The sequence below is a fragment of the Ornithodoros turicata genome, chromosome 4 (genome assembly GCF_037126465.1).
Source record: "Ornithodoros turicata isolate Travis chromosome 4, ASM3712646v1, whole genome shotgun sequence".
Classification (NCBI taxonomy): Eukaryota; Metazoa; Arthropoda; class Arachnida; order Ixodida; family Argasidae; genus Ornithodoros; species Ornithodoros turicata.
The window spans coordinates 47,151,829-47,164,320 of NC_088204.1; the positions used below are offsets into that span (position 1 = coordinate 47,151,829).

The window sequence follows — 12,492 nt, forward strand, 5'->3', positions numbered from 1 at the left end:
CTGGGTAGCTGCGCATCGTTCGGGATTGGCAAACCAGGGGTCACTCAGCGAGTGATATACACCTGGGAGGGTGACTGAGCACTCCTCAATGCCACAGTGCAAGCCAGTGAATTATAAAAAAGGGGAGAAAAGCCATTAAAAAAATAATAAGTAAATGATGCTAGACGTGTTTGAAATTCAAACTTACAGATTAAAATGGCTTCTATGGCTGCACGTAGAGAAACAGATACTCATTGAACGATGCGACAGCACCAGAGGACACGTGTTTCGCCGTGTTTGCGGCTCGTCGGCCCTGGGTAGCTGCGCATCGTTCGGGATTGGCAAACCAGGGGTCACTCAGCGAGTGATATACACCTGGGAGGGTGACTGAGCACTCCTCAATGCCACAGTGCAAGCCAGTGAATTATAAAAAAGGGGAGAAAAGCCATTAAAAAAATAATAAGTAAATGATGCTAGACGTGTTTGAAATTCAAACTTACAGATTAAAATGGCTTCTATGGCTGCACGTAGAGAAACAGATACTCATTGAACGATGCGACAGCACCAGAGGACACGTGTTTCGCCGTGTTTGCGGCTCGTCGGCCCTGGGTAGCTGCGCATCGTTCGGGATTGGCAAACCAGGGGTCACTCAGCGAGTGATATACACCTGGGAGGGTGACTGAGCACTCCTCAATGCCACAGTGCAAGCCAGTGAATTATAAAAAAGGGGAGAAAAGCCATTAAAAAAATAATAAGTAAATGATGCTAGACGTGTTTGAAATTCAAACTTACAGATTAAAATGGCTTCTATGGCTGCACGTAGAGAAACAGATACTCATTGAACGATGCGACAGCACCAGAGGACACGTGTTTCGCCGTGTTTGCGGCTCGTCGGCCCTGGGTAGCTGCGCATCGTTCGGGATTGGCAAACCAGGGGTCACTCAGCGAGTGATATACACCTGGGAGGGTGACTGAGCACTCCTCAATGCCACAGTGCAAGCCAGTGAATTATAAAAAAGGGGAGAAAAGCCATTAAAAAAATAATAAGTAAATGATGCTAGACGTGTTTGAAATTCAAACTTACAGATTAAAATGGCTTCTATGGCTGCACGTAGAGAAACAGATACTCATTGAACGATGCGACAGCACCAGAGGACACGTGTTTCGCCGTGTTTGCGGCTCGTCGGCCCTGGGTAGCTGCGCATCGTTCGGGATTGGCAAACCAGGGGTCACTCAGCGAGTGATATACACCTGGGAGGGTGACTGAGCACTCCTCAATGCCACAGTGCAAGCCAGTGAATTATAAAAAAGGGGAGAAAAGCCATTAAAAAAATAATAAGTAAATGATGCTAGACGTGTTTGAAATTCAAACTTACAGATTAAAATGGCTTCTATGGCTGCACGTAGAGAAACAGATACTCATTGAACGATGCGACAGCACCAGAGGACACGTGTTTCGCCGTGTTTGCGGCTCGTCGGCCCTGGGTAGCTGCGCATCGTTCGGGATTGGCAAACCAGGGGTCACTCAGCGAGTGATATACACCTGGGAGGGTGACTGAGCACTCCTCAATGCCACAGTGCAAGCCAGTGAATTATAAAAAAGGGGAGAAAAGCCATTAAAAAAATAATAAGTAAATGATGCTAGACGTGTTTGAAATTCAAACTTACAGATTAAAATGGCTTCTATGGCTGCACGTAGAGAAACAGATACTCATTGAACGATGCGACAGCACCAGAGGACACGTGTTTCGCCGTGTTTGCGGCTCGTCGGCCCTGGGTAGCTGCGCATCGTTCGGGATTGGCAAACCAGGGGTCACTCAGCGAGTGATATACACCTGGGAGGGTGACTGAGCACTCCTCAATGCCACAGTGCAAGCCAGTGAATTATAAAAAAGGGGAGAAAAGCCATTAAAAAAATAATAAGTAAATGATGCTAGACGTGTTTGAAATTCAAACTTACAGATTAAAATGGCTTCTATGGCTGCACGTAGAGAAACAGATACTCATTGAACGATGCGACAGCACCAGAGGACACGTGTTTCGCCGTGTTTGCGGCTCGTCGGCCCTGGGTAGCTGCGCATCGTTCGGGATTGGCAAACCAGGGGTCACTCAGCGAGTGATATACACCTGGGAGGGTGACTGAGCACTCCTCAATGCCACAGTGCAAGCCAGTGAATTATAAAAAAGGGGAGAAAAGCCATTAAAAAAATAATAAGTAAATGATGCTAGACGTGTTTGAAATTCAAACTTACAGATTAAAATGGCTTCTATGGCTGCACGTAGAGAAACAGATACTCATTGAACGATGCGACAGCACCAGAGGACACGTGTTTCGCCGTGTTTGCGGCTCGTCGGCCCTGGGTAGCTGCGCATCGTTCGGGATTGGCAAACCAGGGGTCACTCAGCGAGTGATATACACCTGGGAGGGTGACTGAGCACTCCTCAATGCCACAGTGCAAGCCAGTGAATTATAAAAAAGGGGAGAAAAGCCATTAAAAAAATAATAAGTAAATGATGCTAGACGTGTTTGAAATTCAAACTTACAGATTAAAATGGCTTCTATGGCTGCACGTAGAGAAACAGATACTCATTGAACGATGCGACAGCACCAGAGGACACGTGTTTCGCCGTGTTTGCGGCTCGTCGGCCCTGGGTAGCTGCGCATCGTTCGGGATTGGCAAACCAGGGGTCACTCAGCGAGTGATATACACCTGGGAGGGTGACTGAGCACTCCTCAATGCCACAGTGCAAGCCAGTGAATTATAAAAAAGGGGAGAAAAGCCATTAAAAAAATAATAAGTAAATGATGCTAGACGTGTTTGAAATTCAAACTTACAGATTAAAATGGCTTCTATGGCTGCACGTAGAGAAACAGATACTCATTGAACGATGCGACAGCACCAGAGGACACGTGTTTCGCCGTGTTTGCGGCTCGTCGGCCCTGGGTAGCTGCGCATCGTTCGGGATTGGCAAACCAGGGGTCACTCAGCGAGTGATATACACCTGGGAGGGTGACTGAGCACTCCTCAATGCCACAGTGCAAGCCAGTGAATTATAAAAAAGGGGAGAAAAGCCATTAAAAAAATAATAAGTAAATGATGCTAGACGTGTTTGAAATTCAAACTTACAGATTAAAATGGCTTCTATGGCTGCACGTAGAGAAACAGATACTCATTGAACGATGCGACAGCACCAGAGGACACGTGTTTCGCCGTGTTTGCGGCTCGTCGGCCCTGGGTAGCTGCGCATCGTTCGGGATTGGCAAACCAGGGGTCACTCAGCGAGTGATATACACCTGGGAGGGTGACTGAGCACTCCTCAATGCCACAGTGCAAGCCAGTGAATTATAAAAAAGGGGAGAAAAGCCATTAAAAAAATAATAAGTAAATGATGCTAGACGTGTTTGAAATTCAAACTTACAGATTAAAATGGCTTCTATGGCTGCACGTAGAGAAACAGATACTCATTGAACGATGCGACAGCACCAGAGGACACGTGTTTCGCCGTGTTTGCGGCTCGTCGGCCCTGGGTAGCTGCGCATCGTTCGGGATTGGCAAACCAGGGGTCACTCAGCGAGTGATATACACCTGGGAGGGTGACTGAGCACTCCTCAATGCCACAGTGCAAGCCAGTGAATTATAAAAAAGGGGAGAAAAGCCATTAAAAAAATAATAAGTAAATGATGCTAGACGTGTTTGAAATTCAAACTTACAGATTAAAATGGCTTCTATGGCTGCACGTAGAGAAACAGATACTCATTGAACGATGCGACAGCACCAGAGGACACGTGTTTCGCCGTGTTTGCGGCTCGTCGGCCCTGGGTAGCTGCGCATCGTTCGGGATTGGCAAACCAGGGGTCACTCAGCGAGTGATATACACCTGGGAGGGTGACTGAGCACTCCTCAATGCCACAGTGCAAGCCAGTGAATTATAAAAAAGGGGAGAAAAGCCATTAAAAAAATAATAAGTAAATGATGCTAGACGTGTTTGAAATTCAAACTTACAGATTAAAATGGCTTCTATGGCTGCACGTAGAGAAACAGATACTCATTGAACGATGCGACAGCACCAGAGGACACGTGTTTCGCCGTGTTTGCGGCTCGTCGGCCCTGGGTAGCTGCGCATCGTTCGGATTGGCAAACCAGGGGTCACTCAGCGAGTGATATACACCTGGGAGGGTGACTGAGCACTCCTCAATGCCACAGTGCAAGCCAGTGAATTATAAAAAAGGGGAGAAAAGCCATTAAAAAAATAATAAGTAAATGATGCTAGACGTGTTTGAAATTCAAACTTACAGATTAAAATGGCTTCTATGGCTGCACGTAGAGAAACAGATACTCATTGAACGATGCGACAGCACCAGAGGACACGTGTTTCGCCGTGTTTGCGGCTCGTCGGCCCTGGGTAGCTGCGCATCGTTCGGGATTGGCAAACCAGGGGTCACTCAGCGAGTGATATACACCTGGGAGGGTGACTGAGCACTCCTCAATGCCACAGTGCAAGCCAGTGAATTATAAAAAAGGGGAGAAAAGCAATTAAAAAATAATAAGTAAATGATGCTAGACGTGTTTGAAATTCAAACTTACAGATTAAAATGGCTTCTATGGCTGCACGTAGAGAAACAGATACTCATTGATCGATGCGACAGCACCAGAGGACACGTGTTTCGCCGTGTTTGCGGCTCGTCGGCCCTGGGTAGCTGCGCATCGTTCGGGATTGGCAAACCGGGGGTCACTCAGCGAGTGATATACACCTGGGAGGGTGACTGAGCACTCCTCAATGCCACAGTGCAAGCCAGTGAATTATAAAAAAGGGGAGAAAAGCCATTAAAAAAATAATAAGTAAATGATGCTAGACGTGTTTGAAATTCAAACTTACAGATTAAAATGGCTTCTATGGCTGCACGTAGAGAAACAGATACTCATTGAACGATGCGACAGCACTAGAGGACACGTGTTTCGCCGTGTTTGCGGCTCGTCGGCCCTGGGTAGCTGCGCATCGTTCGGGATTGGCAAACCAGGGGTCACTCAGCGAGTGATATACACCTGGGAGGGTGACTGAGCACTCCTCAATGCCACAGTGCAAGCCAGTGAATTATAAAAAAGGGGAGAAAAGCCATTAAAAAAATAATAAGTAAATGATGCTAGACGTGTTTGAAATTCAAACTTACAGATTAAAATGGCTTCTATGGCTGCACGTAGAGAAACAGATACTCATTGAACGATGCGACAGCACCAGAGGACACGTGTTTCGCCGTGTTTGCGGCTCGTCGGCCCTGGGTAGCTGCGCATCGTTCGGGATTGGCAAACCAGGGGTCACTCAGCGAGTGATATACACCTGGGAGGGTGACTGAGCACTCCTCAATGCCACAGTGCAAGCCAGTGAATTATAAAAAAGGGGAGAAAAGCCATTAAAAAAATAATAAGTAAATGATGCTAGACGTGTTTGAAATTCAAAGTTACAGATTAAAATGGCTTCTATGGCTGCACGTAGAGAAACAGATACTCATTGAACGATGCGACAGCACCAGAGGACACGTGTTTCGCCGTGTTTGCGGCTCGTCGGCCCTGGGTAGCTGCGCATCGTTCGGGATTGGCAAACCAGGGGTCACTCAGCGAGTGATATACACCTGGGAGGGTGACTGAGCACTCCTCAATGCCACAGTGCAAGCCAGTGAATTATAAAAAAGGGGAGAAAAGCCATTAAAAAAATAATAAGTAAATGATGCTAGACGTGTTTGAAATTCAAACTTACAGATTAAAATGGCTTCTATGGCTGCACGTAGAGAAACAGATACTCATTGAACGATGCGACAGCACCAGAGGACACGTGTTTCGCCGTGTTTGCGGCTCGTCGGCCCTGGGTAGCTGCGCATCGTTCGGGATTGGCAAACCAGGGGTCACTCAGCGAGTGATATACACCTGGGAGGGTGACTGAGCACTCCTCAATGCCACAGTGCAAGCCAGTGAATTATAAAAAAAGGGGAGAAAAGCCATTAAAAAAATAATAAGTAAATGATGCTAGACGTGTTTGAAATTCAAACTTACAGATTAAAATGGCTTCTATGGCTGCACGTAGAGAAACAGATACTCATTGAACGATGCGACAGCACCAGAGGACACGTGTTTCGCCGTGTTTGCGGCTCGTCGGCCCTGGGTAGCTGCGCATCGTTCGGGATTGGCAAACCAGGGGTCACTCAGCGAGTGATATACACCTGGGAGGGTGACTGAGCACTCCTCAATGCCTTATATATATAACTTATAATGGATAAGTGGATCGTTATAGACATTTTAGTAAAGCATGAAATGTTGCATTGCACCACAAATGCAATCCATTACTGTGCAGTTTTCACCGTACTGTGATGATAATAATAATAATAATTGGGTGTTTACGTCGCGAGACAACTGAGATCACGAGCGACGCCACAGCGGTCGGTCTGTGGATTGCTTTTGCCCACCTGAGGGATCTTTAACGTGCGATGAAAGCTCATCACACGGCACCCCGTATTTAACGTCCATCGCGGAAGACGGCGTGTCTAAGCAACTTGTACCCTGCCACCAAGTTGCTGGCGTCCTCGGCCGGGTTCGAACCCGCGCGTACTGTGATGAACACAGCAGCATGTCTAGAAGCAGAACGCGAGAATAAACTTTTATTTTGAGTTCAATTATTTACATCTTATTGATTTTTCAAGTTAAATGTAACCGAGCATCGTAATTTCTTCCTCAGCATCTTACGATGGGGCCAGGAGGAAGCTTGACAAGTCTCAGTTTACATCGGACCTGTGCACAACGGACGAAGAGCCGGAGAGACGTCAAATTCAGAAGCCGAAGCGGTTCCTGTTAGAATCAGATTCGGAGGACTCACAACCAGAAAGTCGAAAAAAAAAGGCCAAAGAAGCAGACATCCTCTATGCGTCAGTGTTATCCAGCTGCCCCACAGGGCTTCCCTTCAAAAAGTATGCCATGTTAAGCAATTGAGCATCAGAGCGCTGCTGGTCATATATGACGAAACAGACTTTTCGTATTTCAGGTAGTGCCTTGGGTAGCCTGCTCAAGACCCCAGTGCAGGCCCAGAATGCGGCTTCAAGTTCAAGAGGTTGGAAATCAGGGAACTCGTTGTAAGAACTAGCAACCACTCAAATCTTAAATTTTCCACAGCATGTCAGGCAGCAGGACCTCCCAGCAAGGATGCCATTCCGCAACCAGGTATTCATATTTTGGGATTTTCATATTATCTTTCTCAACTGTTTTTTTTTTTTTTCGCTCTTGCTAGAGTTTCAAAGACAAGTGTTGCGTCATCTGAACATCCTCCGGCTCATGTTAGAACAACAACGTGACTTGTTGGACAGTTTGCCTGCCATGCAGTCGTCTGACAAAACACCACAATCTGCCGTCATACCTGAACCAGTTGACGACCTCGAACAGTTCATAAGCTTTGATAAAACTGTGGGTGAAGTTAAAGATCAGCTGGTGAGATTTTGCGGCACATATATTGCAGCTCTTGTACGGGGTGTGTGCGTCAGTGGGCCATTACTCGAAAGTGCGCGCAAGTCAAACGGAATCATTGCAACTTCGGTAGCACTGACGGCGTTGCGAAAGGTAATCGCCAAGGTCGCTGAGACGCGCTGCCAGATGTCCGCGCACAAAAACATGAGTGCGCATAATACTTTTTTTTTTTTGCTTTCTTGCCATATTTAGTACTAAACCTAAAACAGTGTGCAATGCGCAAATTATCCGCAGGCGCAAAATATGCGAGAAAATGTGTCGAAGGGTCCGTGTACCGTGGAGCAGGTGGAAGCGTGCTAAGCGCGCGCTCTCATATGACGTTATTTCGTGTGAGCGTGCAAGACTTCTCCTGCAACGCTGTACGTCGTAACAACTCCACATCGCGGCAATCGCTTCCTTCAACCCAATCGGATTTCCGCGGAACTCCGCGCAAAACGCCATCAAATTTCGAGAAATATAACGGATTCATTGAAATTTCGCGCTAAAGGAAGGAAACCTCTTCCGATTCTGGATTCGGTGAAATTTCTCGTAATCGCGGAAAACCCGTGGCCTTAGTGATAACATGTTTAGTTGTATCACACTGGCAATGTACAATACTGTATTTTGATTTTTATATTCCCAGCTTTCTGAACTCAAAGGCATCGGTGGGAAGAATGTGGCCGCTGCCACTAAAAAAGTCCTGAGCTACATTATGACTGACAATGTCGCACAGCACTATAGATGGATCGGCAACAAAGGAAAAGAGAAATTTTGCAACTTGAATGTCACGCCTGTCATAATTGGTGAGCACATTTAAAAATTGTAGCCTTTGTATTCAAATTATGCATCAAACTCAGGTTATTTCTATCTGTCAGTGTTGCATATTCTACAACTTCTTGTTATGATGGACCTCATTCACGAGTGCGATCTGAAAGTAGGACAGATTCATTAGCGCTCATTCATGTTGACACCCTGTCTCAGACAGTAATGTTACACTGCATGTTCCTTTCTAATGCTTAATAATGAGCATATTGTCAATACAAAATGCATGGTCACTGCCAACTGTCATACTATACTTTTATGTGGGTGAATGATATGCGCGTGTGCATTCCACTGTTACGAGTGTACAGTTTTATGGGTAGCTCAAGGTAACTGTTACTGTAAACATGGTTTTTAAAGTTGCTAGCTTCTGGTCAAGCAGAAGTTAATGAGAAATCCAGTGGAAATCTATATGTGGTGTTGATCATCATAAACCTGAATATTACTTTCAGCTGCTGTGCGGGCAAGCAAATTCTTCAGTGCAACAGTAGATGAGGTTGAAGGCGTAACGAGAAAGTGGCTGCAACACGCTAACGACCGTCTCAAGCTGCTGCAGCAAAGGGCAGAAAAGAAGAATTCGGTATTGCATCTCTTATAGAATTTGCTAATCTTGCTTTATTTATAGGATACTCTGGGATACTCTATAGGCTATACTTGCTTTATTTATAGATCTCTATTTAGAGGATACTCTGCATTAGAAGTGATGGGTAGATTCATTTTGAGTTCTTAGTGCCTATCAAAAATTTTGCATCCATGTATAAATGCAATTTCAATGCAACTAGCTGCATATAATTTAGGAACCAACTTGAGAATGCAAATTTTTTGCATTAATCAAATTAATCATCAGAGCGAGTAATTTTTGTTTAGGCACGTGATTAAAGGGTTAGCATAATCAGACACTATCAATCAGTATTAGAGGGAGAGGGGGTGCAATAAAGAATCTTATACCAGCAAGTATTAAAGCAGGGCATCTTGCCACCTGTACAAATTATGCAGTGCTTACAAAGCAATTGCAGCAAATCAGGCCATGCACACATTAAAAGCAGCATTAAATGTGATATTTTTGAGTCTTCATTTGGCCCGAGCTAATTGCCTTTTTAAAGGAATGTGAGGTCACCTGCATAGAAGCTTTCAGAAATCCCATAGAAGTTTATTATGTATTCAAATTATTTTGCAGCTCTCCAACAAGTAAAGAGCAACAGGGAGTTTTTGTAGAAGGAGGATGCAGAAGTTTGCTGCTTCAGGAAGCTAGTCATTTTTGTTATTCCATATGTACACATATAAGAATAAAGAGGAATTGTGTTTTCTTTTGCAACAACTGATTATCATCTTGTGCCTTATTTGATGCAAGCATTTAAAGCTAGCCTGAAGGTGTAACAAATAAACATGAAAGAACTGATGTTCTGAGGCTGGAACAGCATAGAAGGGACAAACATACACAAAGCCTCAATTTGCCTAAGAAATTAACAATGAAGGTGAAGGTCATGAAAAGGTTAGCCAGCTGTGGGACTCGAACCCACATCTTCTGGATTGCCGGTCCAGGGTTCTACCAATTGAGCTAAGCTAACACGCCTTCTCAGCGACTTCCAGGGTGCGTCATCTGAAGGGGCGAACCAGCCACTCTCTCTCATTCAACCTCCTTTCACTCTTACATTTTTGTTCACTCATACACACAGTCATACGACGGGAACGACGCAGGCGGCAACTGTTGAACATGAAAGAACTGATGTTCTGAGGCTGGAACAACATAGAAGGGACAAACACATACAAAGGCTCAATGTGCCTAAGAAATTAACAGTGAATGTTGAAGATTGTTCCAGCCTCAGAACATCAGTTCTTTCATGTTCAACAGTTGCCGCCTACGTCGTTCCCGTCGTATGAATGTGTGTATGAGTGAACAAAAATGTAAGAGTGAAAGGAGGTTGAATGAGAGAGAATGGCTGGTTTGTCCCTTCAGATGACGCACCCTGGAAGTCGCTGAGAAGGCGTGTTAGCTTAGCTCAATTGGTAGAGCCCTGGACCGGCAATCCAGAAGACGTGGGTTCGAGTCCTACAGCTGGCTAACCTTTTCAGTGACTTTCACCTTCATTATAACAAATAAATATTATTGCTTCAAAACAGCGCAGGAGCCCAATATATGCATGCTAAAATAGGAACATATGATGGGTATATGATATCCTCTGGATATTATAATGTTGCTATGTGGACGTAATGTGGATATCCACCTTCGGTCAATAGGTATATCTATAGGACATCCAGTAGACAACATGTGGACGTTTGTGGACATCTTGTGGACATCGAATATCATTGTCTGGATATCTTATGGACATCCACAGGATCCCAACTGGTTGTCTGGGTTGACACACACACAAAAAGAAAAAGATCACAACCGAATGTCTCCATTCCTGAAAAAGACAGCAAACAGATGCGACTGTCGTAACTACGACTCGTAGATAACAAGAGGTCGCAAGGAACGCTGTGGCATAATAGAAACCAAGGTGTTGACAAGTCGTCTGCTGTGGTTAAAAGTACAAATACAACATATTGGTATAGTACAGATAGAAAAGCGTACCTGCCGGTATTTCCTCTCCGACCAATGCGACGTATCCACTCTTTCCTCCGTACTTTGTTTGTTGGAAACTTATCAAAGCCCAGGTCCCTTGTCCCTCGTACTATTTTTGAAACAACCTGGGACACAACATGTGAAGCCACCCATCTCTTCTCAAACAAAACTGAAAGCAGCACGACGACAAAAAACTGCGACGCACGAACCGCACAAGCTCCGGCGGGATACTTTCAAAAGGGAGAACTACAGGTACCGGCAAGCATTTCGGCGCAGCGCACCTGCCGGTGATTTCCTGAAACTCTTTGTGAAATCGGCTTATTGTGTGGAGGCACGTTAAATGACGCCTCATTGCTCCGTTAAGTGAAAGACTGCAGCACAGTGGATTTGGGTTAAGAGAGCCACCCGTCCTTATCAAATAAGGGGACTGATAACCCATGATGCAATGCAACCTCGACATAAAAGGAAACGAATTTCGTTTACCAGTCATCAGGGCGCGGCTGCCTACTCTTCTTCTTTTCTTTTTTTCGTTGCTCCCGGTTACCGGAACCAAACGCGAATTTTTTTTTTGGGTAAATCGGAATTGCTTCAGATTTTACCGGCGCATATGTTTTTCAAACCACAGAACGTAACCGATTCGCTAGATAACTTCCGCAATATTCTCCTACACTCTAAAAACTGAACTTCACCGGATAGCACGCTCTGCGCCAACCATTGCCACGAATGATAGGGTCATCGTTTCTGGTTCAAAGAGAGAGGGGAGCGTACGCCTTTTTGTGTGAATTTGGATATACAATAATTGACACAAAAAGGTGTAGCCACACTCTCTCCTCGAATCAGGAGCGATGACCCTATCATTCGTGGCAGTGGTTGGTGCAGAGTGTGTTATGCGGTGAAGTTCTGTTTTAGAGTGTACGGGTTGGTCGATATAAATCCAGCATGCGCTATTTACAAAGGATAATGAGGTCGTCGACTAACCTGAAGCGGCTAAGATTGCTGCAGACCAGAAGACTTCACCACAAAGAGCAGGTATGAAGAGCAGACCTCCCATACGGGGTCCATAGTGCTGCTGGAATGGATCTAACATCGTCTTGTACCCAGCTCTGCGCATTCGGATAGCGAACAACCGCCCACCTGTAATATGAATAGTTGACTATCTGAAACTAAGAGCATAAATACATATCAGCTTCTAAATACGAATAAGATATCGTCACAAAACAACGGGCCGCTTGCAGTGAACTACGTGCACGTCACCATTTCTTCTTCTGAGTAAGGTCAACTCTTTTTGGTACCGTGAAATAATAGCCTGTAGGGGAGACATATATCGATGCACAAATCAGGAGGGTGTAAATGAGCTGGTGGAGCGATGAACATACAGGGTGTTTCACCTAAAGTGATAAAAAATTCTGACTGGCGACGTACTTGCCGGAGGACTGTGGGACTTCCGGCAACTACCTTCTGGAAACTTTTGCCGCCATGTGCGAAGGCTTTGGACAATTTGTAATTGAGGGAAATTTATATTGTTCAATTGAACTTTGAAAATTGCCAAGCGAACCTCACTTTTTTTTACAGAAATATGAGGTCCTCCACGGGTAACCACAGTCCCAACAAAAACTATGCACAGTATATCACAACAGAAATAGTCGA

General features: G+C 45.2%; 1 protein-coding gene and 1 non-coding gene across 2 annotated transcripts in view; one reads left to right on the plus strand and one right to left on the minus strand.

The window, feature by feature from the left end:
• Nucleotides 1-12,492, minus strand: part of LOC135392403 (high-affinity choline transporter 1-like) — a 254,458-nt gene that overhangs the window by 155,281 nt on the left and 86,685 nt on the right. The window contains exon 3 of the mRNA XM_064623118.1: nucleotides 11,824-11,979. Coding sequence (XP_064479188.1) covers nucleotides 11,824-11,979 — 156 coding nt within the window. The remainder of the gene's footprint in view (nucleotides 1-11,823; nucleotides 11,980-12,492) is intronic.
• Trnaa-ggc (transfer RNA alanine (anticodon GGC)) lies at nucleotides 10,272-10,344 on the plus strand. Its single transcript has one exon. It is a non-coding gene; the product is annotated as a tRNA-Ala (tRNA).